General features: G+C 39.6%; 1 protein-coding gene and 1 pseudogene across 2 annotated transcripts; one reads left to right on the top strand and one right to left on the bottom strand.

Moving 5' to 3' along the window:
* Positions 1 to 3,837: 3,837 nt before the first annotated feature.
* ZBTB1 (zinc finger and BTB domain containing 1) lies at positions 3,838 to 20,451 on the bottom strand. Of its 2 annotated transcripts, XM_007435626.4 has the most exons (3): positions 20,313 to 20,451; positions 16,984 to 17,123; positions 3,838 to 14,457 (listed from the first exon to the last, which is right to left on the bottom strand). In XM_007435626.4, the coding sequence occupies exon 3, from the start codon at positions 14,435 to 14,437 to the stop codon at positions 12,314 to 12,316; it is 2,124 nt and encodes a 707-aa protein (XP_007435688.1). In that variant the 5' UTR covers positions 14,438 to 14,457; positions 16,984 to 17,123; positions 20,313 to 20,451; the 3' UTR covers positions 3,838 to 12,313. The 2 variants fall into 2 exon arrangements, with proteins under 2 accessions (XP_007435688.1, XP_025027192.1); XM_025171424.2 differs by lacking the exon at positions 16,984 to 17,123 and having other exon boundaries at positions 20,313 to 20,430.
* Positions 20,094 to 22,700, top strand: LOC148214687 (uncharacterized; annotated as a pseudogene).
* Positions 22,701 to 22,872: the final 172 nt, after the last annotated feature.

The following is a 22,872-nucleotide window of genomic DNA, read 5'->3' as shown; positions in this document are numbered from 1 at the left end:
GCCATTATTACTGAATGAAAAGTTATGGGTTTCTGTTTACATCAAACTAATGTACCAATGCACATACATACATAGGTCTTCCTTAAAGCAAGTTTATCCATTCATGCAAGTTTTGTAGAAAAAAATATTTTTGGCCCCTTCAGAATATATAGAGAGAGCCAGTTTAGTGTTGGTTCAGGTGCTGGCCTAGAAGGCTGGAGATTCTTGAGTTCTAGGCCTCCCTTGGCATGAAAGCCGGCTGGGTGATTTTGGGCCACTCTCTCACAGCCCAACCCACTTCACAGGGCTGTTGTTGTGGGGAAAATAGGAGTATCAGGTAAGTTGGCTGCCTTCAGTTGACCAAATATATAACAACAATAATAATAATAATAGCAGCAACAAAATCACTATCAGTCAATTGCAAATTTGCTCAGGACACAACTTACATCCTGTGACAATACCTTTAACACTCAAACAACATCTGCCTATCTCAGGTCCTTGGGAAGGACTCGATAGATGGATGATGATGATGATGATATCATCATCATCATCTCAGTTTTACTGCCAGTATCTTCATAACAATATAATTTTTCACACAGCACACAATTAAATGAATTGAATTCTGTACTACAAAGTGTAGCTTCTGGCTTAAAACGTTTTAAAGGATGGAGGAAGGTACATAAATGAAAGATGAAAGGGGATCTAGCATATTGGATATAGACCAAGATTAGCTAAATAAAACTTGGCTGTTCAGAGGCTATATATTTCTGACCCACATAGAAAGGGATACTGCTTTCAAGTCCCTGAGGTGGGCTTTCAGCACTTAGAAAATTCTGAACTGAGGACTCACCCTTGTGTCTTCTAACTGTGGCACAAACATATCCTGGTAACCATTTTTATGACATGACCTCATAAGCTGTCTTCATTGCAGTCAGCTTAAAGCCATTTTTAACTGCTGTTTTAAAGTAGTATTTTCCCTCTTCACCCAACACAGTTTTTGCCTAGACACAATCTAACAGGCTTCATCAACAATGTGGTTGCTGATGAAATCAGGGACTGGGATCTGCTTAGATCTCTTTGGCCATTTTAGATTGCTGAGCGAATGCTCCCTCTCCCTCACTTGCTGGGATCTGCTCTCCATCACCATTTTGGTTGGGCTAAAAGGGAGACTATGTGCCTGGCATCTGCCCAATAATGCTTCAGCAAAGATCAAACTTAGAATTGGAACCTATTTAACCACTAATCAACCCTGAAATTAGAAAAATTATATGTACAGAATGCATTCTCCTTCACAGAAATGTAATTGGCAAAGGTTCTTAACCTTTTTGTACTTGAGTGAAAAACATCTAGAGATAATTAAATTTCTCAAGTTGCCTTAGATATATGCCATGTAGGGTCTTGAACTGTAACTTTTAAAATTTGCTCAGGACACACACTTTTTCTAAAAGTAATATGAGAGCAGCAAGGGCCTAAAGTTAATGAAGGATTGAAGATACAGCAAGTGTAGGGAAATTTAGAGTGAAGCTGTAGTGACAACACTGCAGATAAAATAAGGGAAACAGAACAAACAAGTGGGGCAATACAGTAGTAAGTTTTGTACCATGCAGGATTAAGAATGTTTCCATTATAGGCTAATATAATAACATGACCACGAAAGACAGATGAAATACCTGTGTTCAGAGGAAGCATTCATTTGAGTTAACAAATACTGGGAATAAACAATGGGCAGGACTGCTGTTTTCTTGCCTTTATACTGCACATTTTATTTTTATGTACTGTATTTATTCAACTTATATGCCACCTTAATCACTGAAACAACTCCACACATACTATAAGTTAATGAACAATTAAAAAAAAACTTAAGAAACCAGTAAGAACAACAAAATAAACACTATGTCAGGGAAAACAACCATAAATACTAAATAAATAAAATATCTGGTACTAAATGTAGGGTCATGAATCACCCTAAACCCTGAAAAAGCCAACTTTTTAGGGTTTTCCTAAAAGACAGCAGGGTCAGGGCTGTGCAAACTTTTGGGGGAGTGTGTTTCAAAGGCTGCAGCAGCCATAGAGAAGCCTACCTCTAGATCCCATAAGATAGCATTGTCTTATCAATGGGACCTGGAGCATGCAACACTGTCAAATCATATAGGATAGGCAACATTTGGTGAGAGGTGGTCTTGCAGATATTCAGGCCCTATCTTCCATATACAGGTTCTAAAGTGACTGCGTAGTTTAGAAGAAGTTTTTAAATCATTCTGTATACTGAGGATAAGCTCATTCTTTGTCGATCCTTATGTAGCTAAATGGCAGCATACATATACGGAAGAAGAATCTTAAGCTTTGCAAAATAACAACAAATCTTCAGGAAAGAAATCTTAAAGAAGGTTGTCTCCAAAATCAACTAGTAAGGATGAAGTAATGTATATCCAGTGACAACATAATGCTGACTGCTCATTTGGATTAAATCAGTACAGTACACAGAGGAAGAGGGAGGATGGAAGGAAGTAGCCCTAAACAAGAATATTCCATAATGCAACTTTTTATTGCTTATTTATTTATTTATTTATTTATTTATTTATTCGGCTTGTATGCCGCCCATCTCCCCCATGGATGACTCTGGGCAGCTCACAATAAAAAAGAAAAAACACAATTCTCTCCAAGATGGCTAAAAACTATAAATAATTAAAAAACATATTAAAAATGCCCTAAAAAACCTCCTCTAATTTAGGTCCTATAAAAACCTGTAAGATGCTGGGAGGGGGGGCAACCCATCATCCCACCAGCCATCTCCACAGGTGCGGCCCCCCCTCTGGCCCCCAGGCCTTCTGGCAAAGCCAGGATTTAATACCTTTCCTGAAGGCCATGAGGGAGGGGGCACACCGGACCTCAGGAGGCAGGATGTTCCATAGGGCGGGTGCTGCAGCAGAAAAGGCTCTCTGCCTAGGCCCCACCAATCGAAATTCCCTGACTGGTGGGGTCTGCAACCTGTCCCTTCTGCTGGACCGAGTGGGACGGGCTGAAGTGACCAGGGCGAGGCGGTTCCTCAGTTCTCATTTGTCCAAATTATTTTTTTTATTTGCATAATTACTTTCCCAGCACTTACATTTTCTTGACTTAGACATCTTGGCAGGCAGGCCTGATGGCACAAGACCTTGGGGAATTAATTTGGAGGTAAAGTATGCTAAAGTAGGAGATTGGAATAGTGAAGTTTAATCTGAAAGGTGAACATTTGGAATATGTCTCAGCAGATGGCAGCACCTAGACAACTTGGTCTGGTATTCAAAGCCAAAGTAGGATTGGACCTTGCTGGTATTTTGATGGAAGACCACAGGGTATACCAGAATGTAGACTAGAGTGGGTATTTAAAAAAAAAACAAAAACAGCCTGGAAGAAATTAATGGCAAGGTACTTCCATACTGTTGCCCAGAAAATTGCATGGTTATGTGTCTCCAGGAATCAAACTAAACGCTAGGGCATCTTTATGTTTAGAATGAACAGTGAAAGGGATAATGGCAAAAGGAAATGGATAATAATCAAAGAGAAGGAAAAGACTGTACAGAAGAAAAGCAACATCTATATGAACTGTGATTTATATTTGCAACTTGCATGCCTCTGTTTATAAATTGAACTTAATGTCAAATACTACAGTTGAGCAAAGAGCTAGAGGGGAAAGGAATTTTACCTTTTTTGGTTGCAGTGCAAGAAATTCCTCACACCTCTTAGTGATGAAACCAGAAAATAAATGTGATTAGCTCTGTACATTATGTGCTGGGAATGTGTGTAAAAAAATTAAACATTAAAATGCAGTTCTCTCTGAAAAGGCAGAGAAGGAAAATACACATCTGAGTAGACTCTTTAAAATCTTTTATTCTTTCAGCAACAGAATTTCTTTCCATCACAAAGCATTCACTTTTACAATTCATTTTAAGACCATAGCTAATTCATATAGTTATTTCAAATGAAGGTGTATTATTTCATTACATATATAGTCTCTCTCTTTGTATACTTTTCTAAAGCCATACACTGAATGTAACATAAGAAGAGGAAATCAGAAAATGGGAAAAGAGTCAGGATAGCAATGTTCCCAATTGAATAGTTTGATTATTTTAATGAATTTTTAACTCATTTTTTAATTTAAGTTTGCATACAAGGTGGCCCACAATCCCAAATAAGCAAAATCACATTACAGGTCTTTGAAATCCTCAGAACAAGGCAAAGCTATATTTTAACTCTTTTGTGGGGGAGTGATAAAATGACCTCACAGGTATTTTCCATAGCAGACCATTTTAGGTTCATCCTGTGGAGGGAATTACATGAATTTAAGAGTATATTTTTACATACTGATCATTCTTGAATCTGCTTGAACTTTTTGTCTGTTATGCAGTGTGAAATGGAACTTCCTTGTGTGCAGTTAAAGCAATTACCTTAAAATTGCTAATCTTTGTTTTGAATAGAAAATTCATATTGTTTTGTAAAAGCAGTCCAAACATTAATCCATATATTTACTATGACTAAACTACGTCATTCTTTCAGAACAGATTTTTGACAGAAACCAATCTCCTGATTAAAACTTTATACTGATATTTCTTGATAACCGCTAATACAAGGATATATTTGTTTTGTTTATTCTCAATATATATTCTGTTGTTTTTCTCAATATCTTTTTTCCTTTGCTGGAAAGTGAATGCAGTTACAAGAATATCTAGCAGCTAAATATTTTTTCTATTAATTTAGACAGAAATTTTTGTCTTCATTTTTGAAAAAAACTATTATTAAATTTTCACACTGATCTGATAAAGTAACTTCTGCCTATGAGGGTCCTAAATAGATGATGGGATTTACATACTTATCTGGGAGTAAATCCCATTATGTTTAGTGAAACTTCCTTTAAATAGATTTCTATAGGATTTTAGTATTAGCTTTGGTATTAAAATTAGAATAGCATTTTTACATCTCACCTGGGTTGCTTTTAGAGTATATGCTTTGTAAGAATAACCACGATTTTTTAGAACATGCTTGCATGCTGTGTTCATGATACACAGAATGCAAATGTAGAGTTAAAATTTATCTCTGAATATCAGATGTTAGATACAGGGAAGGCTTGCAGGTACCCAGAAATAAGAGAATCCCATACTGAGAATTGTGTTACTAGAATACTAGATTAGATAAATACTGATGTATTTCAGGAAACCAGTTTTTATATAGTTTCAAATTCTCCTTCTAATTTCATGACAATTATACTTCCTGCTTATTAAAAACAAGTATCTAGGTTTTTATTTAAATGATGCATTCTGTGGATTTTTCCCTTTCAATAATCTCATTATTCATTATCTGGACAATCCTTTCCATGAGATTTTCTTTGTGCATTGTCTTTACTTAGAATTGCACTATCATTGTGATAAATCATTAATATATTTTATGTTTAAATTTGTGCCCACTCCTCTTTATGTAATTATTTTTTTCTCATAGTATTGATAGCAAAGTTAATGTTTTCTTACTGAATATCATTTTCATAATAATTACATTTTTGTTAGTTATTCTAATGACAGAAGATTAGTTATAAACTTTATAATAGTCATGCAGTGCCATATAGCAGTCAATGCTAGAACTTCATACCTTATGCAAAGACTATCAGTAGCTTTTTAATGCAAGGAGTTAAAGGAGCTCTTCAGAATCAAATAATGATGGGAATTAGGTATTGTGTTTGAAAAAGTTGCTTTATAAAACAATCAACATTTCACTTTAAAACTAATATTAGAATTTTAAGATGTTAGAGTAAAAATATAATTTACTAATGAGCGTGCTAACAAGAATATAGGAGAAAAAACAGGACTGGGATTTGGCAGTGGGGTTTCTGCTGTGATTTTGGGCACTAGTGCTGAATATGAACTAGAACATCAACTTAAGATCTAGCACTTTTCTTCTTAAAGTATATAGAGACTCAGACTATAATCATGCTGACTTGCTTTCCTCTATATGAGACTTGAAGGATAAATAATGCCACTGGTTGGGCTTTGCCAATTAAGTCTTATGATGGGTCACTGTATTGTAAAGTGGTAGACACTTTATGTAAATGAACAGAAAAAAGATTTGAATACCTGTGAACTGCTGGACAATTTCAGAGGCTGGGTATGTCTATATTTTATTTAAATTCATTACTTATTTAAATTTAGAAAAAATAAGACTTCGATGAGAATTGCTTTGCTTTTTATGAGCAAGGATGACACCATGTGGTAGCAAGAAGTAGATGGCAAGAATCTCTCCTTCCTAAAAGAAAAAAAACCTCAGTGCTACTTTTCTCAGCAAAGAAATTGAAGTAATTAAGGAATCACACTAGATTAATTTAATTGAGCTTGGTCTATACTGTTAATGGCATTTTTTTCAATTTTACTAAGCATGAACACTTGATTAGGAATAGTATCCATACATTCAATAAATGATATTGTATTATATAGTAATAATTTTCAAACTAATTTAATTGAGCTTGGTCTGTACTGTTAATGGATTTTTTTCAATTTTACAAAGCATGAATAGTATTCATACATTCAATAAATAAGATAATATTGTATCATGTAGTAATCATTTTCAAAGTATAAGACAGTGTCATATATCATTGTGTGAGGCTTTCTTTAGTTTTCTTTATTTATTAAGGCTAATTGGATTATATGACATTGCCTAAAAATTGCCTTGAGAATTTTCCTGGAGGATTTTTGATTGCAACTTAGAAAAAAACAAATTATTTTGAAATAAATAGTTGTATCCACCCATTCTCAGTGGTTTCTTCCCCATTCATACCTTCTTGTTGTAATGATAGCCAGGAATTCATCTTGCTGCAGGTTGAGAAAAATATAGGTGACCTTTATCAGAAAGCCAAATTAACTAAATAAAATAATTTGTTTCCAGAAGGAAACATAATTGGATAATTGCATTATTGGTTATAGACAAAATGCTGCATTGCATATAACAAGATAATACAGGGGTTGCTATCTTTTCTCTAGTCTCTTTATTTATAACAGATGCTAGTTTTATCATCTTATGAATTCTTCAGAGAAAAATCAGTGATGGCTATCAAGTTTCCAGGAAGCTTATTAACCAATACACTGGCTAGCCTAGACTCCAGGTACAGGTATTCTATGCCACTTAGGATCTGGTCAGCCGTTAAACCAGTTCAGTGTTCTTTATAAAGTTTGAAAACTATAGTATATAAGAGTTTTCATGTTGTCAGAGAAAATTCGTATGAGTGTAGATCTGATTGTTACCAAAACAAGGGATAGAAACTGGGGGGTTGAGAAGCGCATTACATCAGACAATCAAGAAAAAGAAGCCCAAAAGTGTTTGAAATACTGATTTTATAAATAGGGTTTATTCTTCAAACACAGCAATCACTGGAATTCTTTTGTTATGTCTTCCAAGATTTTCTTCAATAAAAACTACTTATCAGAAAATCTTGGGCTCTTGTGAGCTTGCCTTAATTGGTTCCAGTCCTACCTGTCAGTTGAGCTTGACACAGCATTACAAGGGCCTGGCCACTTCTTGAGTGAAACACTAAAAAGTAAGGAAGAACTTGGCAGCAACTACATCAACTATTATTGAAAGTTTTTATGTTAGAGAAACCTACAATAGCTTGTTAATGTCTTTGCATCTTTACATTAAATTGCAGTTAATATTACATAGCCTGGCTGAGATGTCAAAACTCCCATAAGTCAAGCTTTATTCCTTTCCATCTGGGGCCTTATGCCACATCCCTTTGGAGAAAATCCCATTTCCTGTTCATGTAATATGGCAGATTCAACCAGGGCTCTGTGACTGCTGATTTTAATTTGATACCCCATTTGCACAACTTAAAATCATAAAGTTAGAAGGAGCCATTTAGGCTTTCAAGCCCAACCCCCTCCACTCAGGGCAGGTATCCAAATGAAACCATCCCAGGAAGATGGTCATCTAACAAAGGGGAGTCCACCATCTTTCATAATTCCGTTATCAAACTCCTCTTACTCTTAAAAGTTTTTCTAATATTCAGTTGAATTCTGCTGCAACAACTAAATGCAACAGTTTACAAACTATGTGCTGTGGCCTATGATAAGCTTGACATTTTCCCCCAAAAAACCTCATCACTGTAGAATTCAAAGTCTACACAGGTATTTCTCATTTAAGAGGCTTACTCATAGTGCATGGTTAATTATTTTTCAGTTTGACATATTTTATATACCATCTTCAGTGCTTTCTCCACTGCTGCAGGTAAGGAAGTATACCAGCTGAGTAGCCACCTAGCAACCCATTTTGGGTGACTTGATCCCTTCTGGGTAAATAGAGGTTGTGGGAATCCTTGCAGAGCTGTTATGGGGATTATGCTAAACATCTGTTGGGTAAAGTCTCCTGGATCTATCTGGAATTAGACTTGGCTGTGCTGGTTCTCTGGAGATGACTGTGACACAGTTTTGTCTGGCTATCTGGCTGAAGTTGATCTGATTACTCCAGTTGAAGTGGACAGGATCCTTGGAATGTTAAGTTCTGCCCCGTGTGCTAGATCCCCATCCTTCCTGGTTAGTTAGGGCCCCTCAGGAGGTGACATGTAGCTGGGTTCAAGCAGTGGTAGATTCTTCTTTGTGGGAGGGGCCAGCTCCATCTGCTGGCAGTTGTCTGGAAGATGCAGCTGGTACAAAATGCAATGGCCTTGTTCTGGAATGGGATAACTAATCATGCACCTATTACAACTATGCTGAAGCAACTGCAGTGGCTATCAATCAACTAGTGGGCCAGTTCCAGGTTTTATCATTAGCATATAAATACTGTAACTCTGCAATGCTTTGAAGACAGAAAGGTGCTTCCGTGCATGTGGGGGTGTGAAGATAGCACCTGTCTGCAACCCCTTAAAGTACCCATGTCTTTTCCCAGGAAGAACAGTTTGGTATAGGCTGCATGATACTCTTTCAGAATTTTGGTCCTTCTTAAAAAGATACCGTACTATTCATTTGGGGAGAGCATTCTGGAAGCTTCTTCATTCATTACTGGAAAAAATCATTATGAGCTACAATATGAAGGGTACAATCCAAGATCCAGCTTTTATCACCAGTCATTTAGAAGTAGGCATACACATGAATTCTAAACTAGCAAACTCTTTGAAAAGATAGTCATTGAACAGAGTGATTTATTTTGAATAAAATTGAAGACTTTCATGAGTCTGTAATCCAGTGACTACATGAAAATCATCATGTAGTTTTGTTTAGCAACAGTATAGAAGGGATTTGCTATTTCCTTCTGAGATATTTTTGTGTTTCCTAGACTAGCCTACAGCCCTGGGATTTCCTGATGACCTCTCATCCAAGTAGTAACCAGATACAAACCTGTTTAATTTCTTCAAAATCAACCAAGCAGCAGCTAGAACATGCTGAACATTTTGGAATAATCATGAATAAAACTATGTGGTCAGGATATAAAGAGCTGCTCAGTATATTGCAAAAAAGGGTAAATATTTGTTGCATATGAGCCAAAATAGCACATCCCTGAAGTTGTTGTGCACACTGATTGCAGGCCTTTTTCTTTCCAAACTAGTTTCTACAGCAGGCACAGCAGCTCATTTTATGACATTTGATACAAGAGCATTACTAGAGCAAGCTGTCACAATAATGTGCAGAAATATTGGAGGCAGCTTGCAACAGATAGGCTTCTTGGGTGGACTGCAATGGGCATTGGCAATGCAGCAGACAGGGTTCCCAGGCTCCCAGCAGTCAAGCATGCATACCACGCATACACACCAGACCCTTGCACCTTTGGTTCTGCTAGTCTTTTGGAGGAAAAGGGGAGGCTTCACAGCTGCCCCTTCTTTCACATGGAAGGGGACATGGAATAATTGCACCACTCCTGCCAAGGATGGAGCAGGAATGATTTCCTCCCCTTTCACTGGGTAAAAAAGGGATGAAAATCCAGCTCCTCCCTTTCCTTACAACAAGCATGACTTTTATTGCTGCCTATGGAGGTGATTTTTTTCTCTCTTGCAATGAAGTGGCCTTGAATGATCATGACACTATCAATTCCAGGGTAGTGATGGCTTTGTACCTTGTTGGAAGAGTTTTCACATGTTTATACAGCTGTATATATGTAGCCATATCTGCATGTGCCTGGAGCTTATGTATGTCTCCCAAAGCATAATGCAGACTTACACACTCTTGGCTCAGAAGATTGCCTATCCCTGGAGTATGGATATGATATGACCAAAAAGTCATAGCCTCGAATTCCCCGTGCAAATCATGCCTACTGTAGGGTCCTGGATTCTATGGCTTTGACTGAAGATAAGCCACATCCTGCTCAGTGGGAGGATCTGGATGCCTTGGTGTTGAAGGAATAGCAGCCAAATGAGAGAAAGGACTGGTAATCTAAACTATTCTTATTACATAGTTGGGCAGTTAACTAATAAGTGTTGGACCATTCATCCTTGCAGACTGAAAAAGACTGTGTTGGAATTGTATGGTTCTTGGCCTTAAAAAAATAAAGGACGTTATAAAGGTTTTCTCAATGTCCATGATGGTTCAGGCTACTCTGGCAGTTGGTTTCATTTTCTATTTAAGACACACAACAGCTTATTCCTCAGTAATATAGTCCAGAATTTAGCCTACAAAATGATCACTCTGCTGCTTTCAAATTAAGGAACTTATTGCTAAAGAATCCATAAACAGCAAGCACTAGGAAGGGTTAGTCCAAGGCACTCCAAATGTTGAGCTACAATTCTCAGCATTTTTTATTATTAGCATATTGGCTAAGACTACTGGGAATTGTAGTTCAACATCTGGAACACCACAGGCTATCTCTAAACTAGGACTTTTTAGCCTTGAAAACTGAAACTACAGAAAAGGGAGGATCCCCATGATAATAGTAATTCAATCACCTAGTTTTAGAGTGAATACAGTACAGAAGAAAAAAGGCAGGCACTGTAGAAAAAGGAAAATGCATGGTTGCTTCTCTAAGAAACAAAAGCAGCATCTACTCATCTCCAACATGAGACACTTAAGAGACAGAGTCATTCTGCGAAGTTGACAAGCACTGCAGACTGAGCACCACAGCACCTTTCAATTATTCCTGCCCACCCCCAGTAAACAATTCAAATCAACTCCCACTTCTGCAGATCCCAGAATTGGAAAGGAGGGGTGGAAAAGGAAAGCCTCAATAATCTCCTTTAGGTCTGAAATTAACACAGGTAAGCAAACTCCTTGAAACAAACAACACATTTCTGTTTAGGCTGTTGTCTGCTTTTCTTTGTTCTGTCTTCCCTCATGTTTGTTCCCAGGCTCAGAAAAAACTGCTTCCAAAGACTGCTGGACAGGACAAATATGAGCTTCAGGGAGAAGGCACCCATTAATCTAGCAACTCAGAATAGTCCTCTTCAATTAAAAAGATATTCTGCCTCTTACAGAGGACAATCAAGATTGCTATCTAGACTACTAGGTGAAGCAAAGTAGAGAAAAAGAAAACATGACAAGGCAACAGATTGTTTACCCCTGCTTTAGATTCTATTCCAGATATTTTATGGAATATTTTATGGGCACATTTATGGGAACTTTACTTATTTTCTGCTGCAGCCCATCTTTAGAACAAACTACAAAAATGTAAAATTACACAGGAAATACAAATATGTAAAATGATTCTGTAGCATGGAACTCCTTAAATGTGCAGTCTTCCTCGTGTAATCTCAAGATACTGTCGCAGAAGTAACAAAATGCACTCATTATGTTGGATACATGAAACGTAACTTATATTCTTGTAACAAAAGCCAAAAAACCTAACCACTGTGACCCAGTACTGTCTATGCATTTCTATAGACCTAAATATGGTGAATTCTGTTCTAGATTGTAGCCAGTGATTATTTTTTGGCATTAGGCTATCCTTGCATATTTTAAAATCTACGTAATCTAAATTGTTCACAAGAAAAGAAAGGAACAAATAGAACACACACAGAAATATAAAACCAGGCATCCTATGTTGATGGAACTGAGAAGCTGTTTAATAAAAGCTAGTGACTAGGGTAATACTACAGTGTGCTTTTAAAACTGAGTTTAAAAATAATGACTTGAATAATCTGGTGAAGAAAACAAAAAGAAGAAAAATAAAACAAAAACAAAATTAACGTAAGACAAAAAAATGCAATAATGAAACATTTGGTGCTGTTTATGCCATGTACTGTAGTTTAAGACCTTACAAGAAGACACACGATTCAGAAGTTCTTTAAAAAAACAGACATTTAAAAACAGGTTGTTCAATTTTGTATGCATTACTGTTCACTTTACTTTGGTGTTCCATTTGCTTTTATTCTAGTTCTTGTTAAACAGGCATTACGTGGTCATGTCCGTTTCAAATGCTTAGCATTATAATGGGATCTCATATCTTTCCTCAGATTAAATTTGGCTCCACAAACACCACATGTATACAGGTGAACATCCATATGCTGTTCAAGTTGTTCATTATTTGGAAAAATCTGAAAACAGACTTGGCAAATTGTCTCTCCAGGTGAGAGATGGGATATCATATGCCGGACATGATCATGTTTTCGGAAGTTTCCTTGGTCACAAATGGAGCAGACATACCTGGCCATGCCTTTGTGCATGTCATTGTGAAGGCGCAGCTGACGTTCTCTTAAAAACTGCTTCCCACATGTCTGACAAACAAATTGTTTTTCCTTGGTGTGCACAGTATAATGTTCTCGCAAATGGCAACGCTGATAAAACCCTTTCCCACAAAGATTACAGAAATGCTTGCGTCGATGATCCCTTTCATTCTCTTCCATAATGGCATTCTTGAACAGATCTTGCTCCAGGCAACTGGACATATGTTCAACTACCAAATTCTCTGTTTCAAAACGTAATCCACAATTAGGACATCGGAAAGGGCAAGCTGAATCCCTGTACAGTTGTTTTTTTGGAAGTGTGTTCATCTGAAAATGGCTGTCTCCAAACTCATCTAGCATGTCCACATACATCATTTCTTGGTTTTCAGATTGTTCCTCAGGACTCTCTTCCAAGTCAATTTTCTCCTCCACGTTCCTCAAACCATTGGTGGTCAAGTCTTGGGGTTCTCCACATGTCTGTGCATGATCCTGTAACTGCCGCCCTTTTACTAATATCTGGCCACATTTTCCACATGCACATATATTTTCTATGTGTTTGGATAAGTAATGAGAAGACAAATCTTCTTCCGTGATTGTCAGCCCACACAGTTCACAAGATGCATTTTCTGTCACCTCTTTGACAGCACTGACTTTATTTGCAAGGACTCTGGCGCCTCTAATATATTTTCTAGCCTGCTCATCAATAGGCATGTGGGGTTTTAAAAGAGCCTTTCTAACACTCCTGTTTTCACTGACATCTTCCTCAATGTAATACCTATAAACTGGTTCATCATCATCTAATTCATCATTATCGGTGGAATCGTTGCCATCTGTTACCTTAACGATGTTAAACTCTTTCAGGTCATCTGTAGGGTTATCATCTGGTTCCATTTTAACAATAATCCTTTTCCTTTCTGTGGCTCTATTTCGCTCTTCATTTAATGGCTCTGATGAGACACTCCTGCTTTTTCCACTTGTTACATTTGATGCTGGGGATGAAGACCTCTCAGCAGACTGGTTTGCACCTCCTTGATATTTGTCCAATTGGGAAATTGGCATTTTAGAAGTAGAGTCCCTTTCACTGCTGTCTTTCTCAGACCCAAAATACCTGGCATTCTGATAGGAATGCCTATTAGTGCATGACATGATATGCTCATCTAACAGCCTCTCACAACTGAAACTGAACCCACAGCCATCACAGGTAAAACTTCTTCCAAAGCGTCGTGAATTGGACACTCTGTCTTTGGCACTTGAGAGTTTTGACACAGTGCTCCTTTTGCAGCTCTCCAACGGTTGCTCAGAGAAACTGTTTAGTTGCAAAGCTTCATCATCAACCTCTCTGCTCTGGGAAGTGCTCACAGTAGAACTTGGTGGCTCTGGACCCCACTTGTTTGCTTCGCTCCTGTTTTTAGCCAGAGTATCTTCATACATCCGTACACCAAAAATCATTTTGCTATTTTGAGTGCTGGAAGCAGATGAAGAGCACTGTAAACCAGAGGAGTTTGTATCTTGTATATCTTCCAGACATTCTGGCACATTATAGAGCTGTAGGGAGTTCATGGCTACTTTAAATTGCTCAAAGTTAGCTGGGGCTGTCATGATTTTCCCTAAATACATAAACTGTAAAATGAGATCAAAGCACTCAGCTGTAATCTTCATGTTGCTGAGGTTCAACTGTGCTGTGCTGTGCTGCTGGCTCATGAAAAACATCCTAAAATAAGAGCTGCAAGCAGCCAGGACAGCCTTATGTGCCTGGAAGTAGATATCATCAATTGCAATACAGCAATCACAGAGAAATCCCCATTCTCTTTGGTTGTTCAGTTGCTGAAGGACATAGTTGCTATGGCTAGTCCTTGCCATCTTGTGCTTGAATCACAATCCTGTGTCAATAGAAAGGGAGGAAAGAACAACTATTAGTTATGTTTAGAGAACTGACATAATCAGATTCCATCATACCATATGACCTAGCCATTTACCACATTGTCAGAAATGACAACAAACAAAAGGATCCTCCTTCTTGAACTTCAGTCAATACAACCTTTGGGAAAATGGTGTGGGAGGAATCCTTTGACATCCCATCCAAGGGAAGATTATTAGGGATTAAACTATTGAGGTTGCAATCCTAGTATGTTTACATAGAACCTGGCTACACATTATACTTCACATTATATTCACACCATGTGAAAAATAACCATGCACAGTCACACACTTTGCCTCTTGAGAATTTCCTGAGAGACCGATTGAGAAAGCTGGAAGAGATTTCAGAAAACTAGATGTACTCAGGGTCTCAGATATCTTAAATTGTACAGGTTGTAAAGAACTTTCTCCAAGGCCATTGTAACTCTGAACCATTGTTAAACGAATGGTCATTAAGCAAGGACTACCTGTATGTCTTTCTTTCCAACCTCCTCAGATTTTTCCCACCCTTTCTTCCCTCCCTCTTTTCATAAATGATTTCTCCAACCCTTCTCTCTTCAGAGCTATTTCTGATTAGTGTTACATAGCCCTGATAACCTAAATTCCAGTATTTGCTGTCCTTAGAACAGACTTTGTAAGCTTTGGTTAGGTATTCATATCACACTAAGCATGTGTTTGTGTGTGTGTATGCACCCCCTCCAAAACTGACTCTCTTTCTGAGTTTTGGCATAGTATTGTGTATAAACCGATTCTTGCAACTAGGTTGCACCTTTTTTTAATGTCATCTAATGTTTTTAATGTTTTGAGGGTTGCAGAGGACATGGCTGAGTTATAATGTCACAAGAAGTGATGAAGCAGACATTTTAGGGTTACGTTTTGTGTGTGTGTGTGTGTTTATTCTTGCTTTTAGAGTATTGGGGTTTCAAGGGTTTGGGGATATATAAAATAGTCTACTGAAGTTTTAATATATGTGTTTTACATATTATATTTAAAGATATAATGTGCTACTATAAATTGGTGACATTATTGGAAGGCCCCAAAAAAGAAACTGTTAGGTTATATGTGGCCTACAGTTGTCTACCTCTGGTTTAGTACATTCAATATACATATGATACTAATTATGGTTTACCCTAAAAAGTGAGGAAATTTTGGTTTTGTTAGTGGATAAAGAGAGAGGAAATAAGTATACAGACCTGTGGAATGCCCTCAGTCAGAATGAGAACTGGAACATTTCTTATTTGCTAAGGATACCCTTTGCTGACTTTTAGATTTCTTCAGCTCAAGTGCTGCCAAAGCATGCAAGAAATTCCTTATAGAGATTGCAATATGTGGCTGAAACTCTGCCTGAGCCATAATGCAATGCCTTCATAATCTCCAAAATAGGCAGGCCTATGGCCAAAAGAAGGCATGACTAAATACTGGAAACTCACCAATTTCTAGAGAACTGGCTTGGTACAAAATAGGACCAAGGAGAAACTTGATAAAGAGCATGGTATTAATTCAAAGAGTTTATCAATCCATGTAAGACATTTATAACGCACTGAGATACAGGAAGACATGCTCACAAGTCAACTAGCTTACTAAAAGAAAAACTGATCTGTTCTTCCTGAACAGCTGCTGTTGTTGTTATAATTACATTTAAAGATACAGGGCAGCCTTCCCCAACCTAGGTGCCCTCCAGATGTGTGAACTTCAACTCCCAGAATTCTCAGCAATGGCTATATTGGCAGATGTATTCTGGGAGGAGGTTCACACATTTAGAGGACATCCCGTTGGGAAAAGGCTGACTTAGCATGTCATATGAATCCAGAATCAGGGGCAAAATGTGGTTAGTAAAGCACCACCGACTCCATGATCTTCAAAATGGATATGAAAAATCTACGATCAGATTTACCAACAATTTTAAAGAAGTCACTGGCAATGAGGTAGGAGAGAACTGAAATGAATTAGACAGTGGCAACATATATGTGTATGAGTGTAACTCATTTTTGTCATCCTGCTTACTCAGTTGAAACTATTCCTTTTCCCTGAAGTGGAAAAACAATCTAAGCTGCTATACGGTACCTATCTTTTTCCTCCAGCAGGGCTAACAGCAGAGCAGGAAAGAGAGAAAGATGGAATTTGATCAGGAAAATGTTGCAATAGGAGCAAAGTATCAAACACCCTATCTTCAACGTCACTGCCTAACTCCAATTCCACTCACTTTCTGTGGCTGCCTTTGCTCTGTAATAAACCATGGTGGATGTAATCACAGATCCATCATCATGTCCTTATTTGCCCTTAGCTGTTGTACTACAGCAGCTCAACTTGAACTACTTGTCTGTCCGACAGCATTACATTACATTCACAGAAGACAACAATTTTCACAGAAGGAAACTCACATCTCCTTAAAGGTGCACAGGGGAGAAGAGACAACTTGCCCCAAGAAAAGAGAAGCTGGTATGATTCAATAAATCACTTAGCAAAACAATCTAAGCAAAGCAACATACCCTGTTCCCGCAGCTGTCTCATCTGATATGATCTCTAAACTTTGCTATCATCCTCGTAGGTGTCTTCTGCACTCCTTCCAGTCTGTCAACATCCTTCTAATCATGGGTGGGGAAGAGCTGTGGTGTTTTATCTGAGGCTTCTGTTAATGCATACATACAAAATTTTAAATTAATGGCAAGGAAACTGTCTCAAAAAGTGGAATTCCACAGATTCCCAGACTCTCCTATTTTCCCTTCGGCATCAGTTGCTTAACCAGCAGCAGTAGTTTCAGTTCACATACTTCTCATGACATCCACTATAGTTTTCCAAAAATTCAGTGGAGGAGCAATGGACAAAGGCATACACATACATGCTAGATGTGGTAAGGAAGTCACAAAGAAAAACAAATTCTCCCTCTGAGAAATGTTCCAGAGAAAAATGAGTGATCTCTGTGCTATTTCTTTATCAACAATGCGGTCTTGTGATGGTTTCCCTCATCCATTTCATCCTACCCACCTCTCCAACAATTTATGCAAGAAATTATTTTTTTAAAAAAGGGGATCTGGCCACAATATTTGCACAATTCCTTAAGTGTGACAACTCTGGCTGGCTTAATGTGCTACGATAGCACTGAAAAGATTTCCCAGGCTTGAGTAACCCACAAGACTACATATACTGACTAGAGGTCAAATGACCTAACTTTTTATGGGAAATTAAGTCTAGAGAAATGTTGAAAAAAGACAGTGAATTTTAATGACCAAAGAACACAGGATACAAGTTTTTAATTGCCTCAGTACAATGTAGTTGCTTCTTAAACTTCTAATAGTTCAGCTTCATCTGGTTTTAGTTTAATGCTAAGGCACACTGAACCATCAAGGGGCAGCAGCCAAGACTCACACCATTTGGTTACTTCCCAAATATCAGCATATGATTTATTTTTCTATTATTCCACCTACTAAACAGGCCTTGTTATAACAAAGAATAATCAGATCAGAGTTAACTGTTGGAATATTAATTCACCTCTCGCAAACCATTTATTTAAGTTAGGAGGCTGGTGAAATGTAAGTGGAAGGTCACAGATGTGGTGATGGCTGTTATCTTAGAACCAGTTGGATAATTTATGGAGGGTACATCTATCAGTGACCAGCTATATACAGTCTCTGACCATTCTGTATCAATGGCTGAGGAAGGGCAACAACAGAATTCTAGAGAACTCAACAGCTTGTTATCTTTTGAAATGTGTTATCTTATATTGCACGATTGTGAATTCTGGATCCTCTTTTCTAGGGACTAACATGGCTACCTTTGTGTTTTTGATTCATGGCATACTTCATAAGGGCCCAATGCTTTGTAGACAATTCTGTGGCTCTCTAGATGAGTGATCCTGCAGATGTTGTTGAATTGCAACTCCCAGCATCCCACATCATTGGCCATGCCTTCTTACTGGAGTTCAAAACCCCTGGAGGATCACACTTTCATCTCTGTTCTTGTCAGATTTGATGGCCAATGGATGTTAAAAGTAATCATGCAAGGCTGATTTTGGTAAAGACATTTTCCATTTAAAAATTCATGTTTACAAATTAATACTTTTAACTAAGAAAATGGCACTACCCAATCCAACAACAGTTTGTAGATTATACAATATCTATAAACAATGTGCTAGAAAATTAACTACTGTACAGATTTTAGAAATTGGAAGTAAAAATTGATCAAAACAATAATGAATACATTAATAATAATTCAAACACAGATTGTCACAGCTTTCTAGGAAATTCTTTTCAATCCAAAGGTCAATCAAAGAAGGTAAAAACCACTGGATACATAGATTGAGGACTCTGAGCTAACTTGGAAGAATATTACCTGTAAGTAATATACTTGAGAATAGCTGCCAGTCATTTGATAACGCTGGACCATAACGTTTATCAGGGCTGAAGACTTAGTATGTTAGTGAATCCAACTAATTGTGGTTTATTCAACTAAGAGATATACATTTTAAAATATACACTTGTCAGCTCTTTGAGATAAGCCAGATCAGGAAACAAAATGATATAACAACTACTGGAACACTATTGTTGCAGGGTATAATATCAGAAAGTTGACAGCCTGAGTTTCTCTCTCCCCCTTCTAATACTAAGAGCTATAAAGGCTGGAGAATCCTTGGTTTCTTTTTCACTGCTTCCCCTCTTTCAGAGCTTAGCTGTTGAATACCTTCTTCAAGGCCATCATATTCCTCTACATTTGAACTCTTCCCTATACAGAAACAATGTGTATACACAGGGCAATCTTGTCAAATGTTAGTATTACTTATTTTCTTCACTGTCTCCTCAGTTCTTGAAGACTGAAATGACTGAAACGTTTCTAAGTTTCATTTCCAGGCAAAACGTCACCCAATACTGAGGATCCAAGAACTGGAGGGGGGGGGTATTCTCCATGAAGTGATTCCAGGATTTCATTTAAATTCAAAGACTACAAAAAAACAAAAAACTAAAGCAGTTTCAAAAGACACCTGAGTGGAGGGAAAATACTGAACACGAAGAACCTAAAAGTTTAACCCACCGCTATTTAAGATACTTATAACGTTATACAGCATTTTTAAATAACACGCCCTTTTGAGACAGCATGAGAAATTGGCGTGCCAGGCAGCGTTCTTCCGATTTTTGCTGTTTCATCTATTTATCTCTAAACACCAACAAAGGGCGTTAGTTGGTGGGGGACATGACAAGCGTAGCGTTGTACAAATGCCCGCGTTTCAGTCAAGCCACCGGCGACGCAACGTTCCCACGCGCTGCACGGACTCTGCTCCTCTTCCCGACGCCAGGCACAACTTTTGTCGGCGTTAAGTGCCGGACGGAAAACGTCCGCCCGGCTTTGCACTTTTCCGCTCTTCTCCGGCAAAAAAGCTGATGGCGGTGCAAGGCGCCAGCCACATGGCTGCAATAATCAAGGGAGGAGAAGCAACAGCAGCCCTGAATCGCAGCTAGGAGTGGCTTCCGCTGGAAAGCCCCACCACTAGGCCGGGCGGACGGGCTGGCGCCGCCTTTCCCTCTGGTGCTCGGCGCAAGAAAGGGCCGAGAACAGGGAAAGTTCTCCGGCGCCTCGCTCTCCCAAACGCAGGCGAAGGCAGAGGCATATGCCCGGCCATTTTTTTCCGCTCCTGCCGTCGGCCGCGCTGCTCTGCTCCCGCCCGGGAGCCCTCCCACCACCACCCCGGCTCGGCCTCCGAGGCCTGGGGTCGTCGCAGCGCCCAGCTCTTGATCCCCGTTGCCGCGCAACAGAGATCACCTCCCGGGCCTACCCCATTCCCTGCCTGAGGAGGCGTTGCGCTGGCGGGCCTCGCGCCCCCACTTACCCGCGGCCAAAGCGCTGGGGAGGTCTCGGAGGGCCGCTGCAAAACCGGAGAGGGGCCTCGGCTGCTCTGCCGGCGCGGCCGCCGCCTCCTCCTGCTGCAGCAACAAAGGACTTCCGCCCCCGGCCGCGCCTGCTGCTGCTGCTGCTGCTGCTGCTCTCTTGCTGCAGAAGAAACTCCGGCTTCGCCTCGACCGCACTGAGACGGACCCCTCCCCCCGGCTGGCGGCCAGCGAGCGGCGCCTGGCCCTGCTTGCTGCGGCTGGTGCGGTCGCGGCCAATGCATAGGCACGGCGCGGCGGGCGCTTTTCTCCTCCCCGTCGCTGTTTTCTCTGCCCTTTCCTGCGGGCCTCGGGGCGATCGGCCGGCCCGCGGCGTATCAGCAGGAAGCAGCCCGGTGCCATCCCGTTGTCTCCAGTCTCTCATTCGCGCCGCCAAGGCGGGAGACGAGCGTGGCTTCTGGCGGCCGGGGTAGGGCTGATCCTCCTCCGGCTGCGCCAGCAGTCAGGATTCGGGGAGCAAGAGGCTTCCCTGCTTGCGTCGTGCCTAAGAATGGCCGCCACTCATATTTAGTTAGAGAAAGGTGAGGTTTCTCAAGGTACTTATTAATTCCATCACGTAGTTAAAACCGTGTTTTTGAGCTATACGAAAATATGATTAGATCTGCACCTTGAATTATACATTGAAGTGTGGTTCACTTAATAAATTACAATTAGTTGCGTTCACACAAAATGGTAGAGTGTTAATCATGTTTAACGAAGTACAGGGATTAGATTGACAAAATAGCAGGGTAAACCAAACCAAAAATTACATTTCAGCGTATGTGAACTAGGCATATTGATCCTGAATTTATCTTCTCCAGGCTGAAAATACTTGGGAGCCTCTCCCCCTTTCTGTAATAAATATATATTCTTCCTCTCCAAAATGTTGGTTTTGACTTTTTCTTCTTGCTGCCTGTAAGAATAGTAACCGGTCTGGACACCTTTGGAAGGAAGAATAACATGATTAATTATTGCATATATTGTATATATTGTATATATATATTGTATATATTGTTGCCGGCCAGAAATGGTCAACGCTTCAGCGGTTCGAGTCCAGCCTTAGCATTAAACAGGGTGAGCTCCTGTTTCCTCCCCAGTTCCTGTCAACCCAACAGTTCGAAAACTTACGTGAGTAGATAAATGGGTACTCTCATCCCAGTGAGAGGAAAATGCTGGCGGCGCCTTGCAAAAAAGGAGTTGGGAGCAGTTGCCGGTAAGCGTGAAAAACCGCGCGCGCCCGAAAAGGGCGTGAAGCAACGGAAACCCCGCCTCCTGCGCTCGCCAGCTGGGCTCTGCCCTAGGAAGGAGGCTCTGGCAAACCACTTCCGAAAAACAGTTGCCGAAAACTGCAAGGACTTGTCCAAGCAGTCACTGCAGGGTCAGCAATGACTGAGCGCAGACAAAAAAAAAAAAAAATACATAGTAGTTTCATCTGATTCTATCCCCACAATCACCATGTGAACAAAGGCTGGCCTGAGAATAACTGACCCATTGTCACACAGTGAACTCCACAATTGGGTGGAGGCTTCAACCTAAGTTATGTAGTTGCACTTTTTAATCATTACTCAGTACTGGCTCACTGCACTACAGAGATGTAATAATAATATGTTAGGAACTCCTTCCTAGACAATTCCATGTGCAAAACTCACTTTTTCTTTTGAATCTTTGACACAACTTAGGCATAGATTTCTCTCTGAAAGCGGGTCCCACTAATAAGGTATGATCCTCTGCTATTAAACGATTTCTTGCTCAGTGCAAATTTTATATATATGTGTGCATGTGCAAATGTTGAGAGAGATTACTGTGAAAAAAAATTCATTATCAATACTAACAAACAAAGGGAATTTACAGGAATAATTTCCAGTCTAAGGCTTTACAGTTCCCTCCCCCACTTTTCATCAAGGCTGTCTTTTTCAGAGACTGGAAAGACCAGATTTTGAAGCAGGTGTAGCAAATCATTTTGGGGGAGGGCTGCAGTGAGAGGGACAATGATACAAAGTGTATAGAACACAAAAAGGCAAGAGAAAGGGATTTTTTTTGGTTTTGGAGGAGTTAGGGGTAGGGGGTCCTTTTACTTTATTATATTCAATCTGTTTTATGGTTTACACTAAGTTGTCCAGTATTGGATAATTATGATTGAACCAGGGCCTGCATAAAAGAAATTCTTCACCATAGTCTCATGGTTCTCATCCCTGTCTTAGTCCCTACTGTATTAAATTACCGCATTTATTGGTGTATAACATGCACTTTTTTTCCTTAAAATTTGGGGCTGAAATCCTAGCTGCGTGTTATACGCTGGTACTCAAGCGGCAGGGCTGGGAGAGCAGAGCGTTCATTTGAGCCAGGGCTGTAACCAGGGCAGCTCCGCAGAGCAGGAGGTGAGTGGCAGGCGAGCGAGCAAAAACTGGTGCTCCCCATCGCTCGCGCTAGCACCTGAGCTCCACACAGGCGAGCGAGTGAAAACTGCTGCTCTCCCGCCACTCACCTCCTGCTCTGCGGAGCTCAGGTGAGAGCGTGAGCGAT

Source organism: Python bivittatus, unplaced genomic scaffold (assembly GCF_059951505.1).
Source record: "Python bivittatus isolate LINGU-HERP-01145 unplaced genomic scaffold, Pbiv_v1 ctg000580_np1212, whole genome shotgun sequence".
NCBI lineage: Eukaryota > Metazoa > Chordata > Lepidosauria > Squamata > Pythonidae > Python > Python bivittatus.
This window is presented reverse-complemented; position numbering and strand designations above follow the sequence as displayed.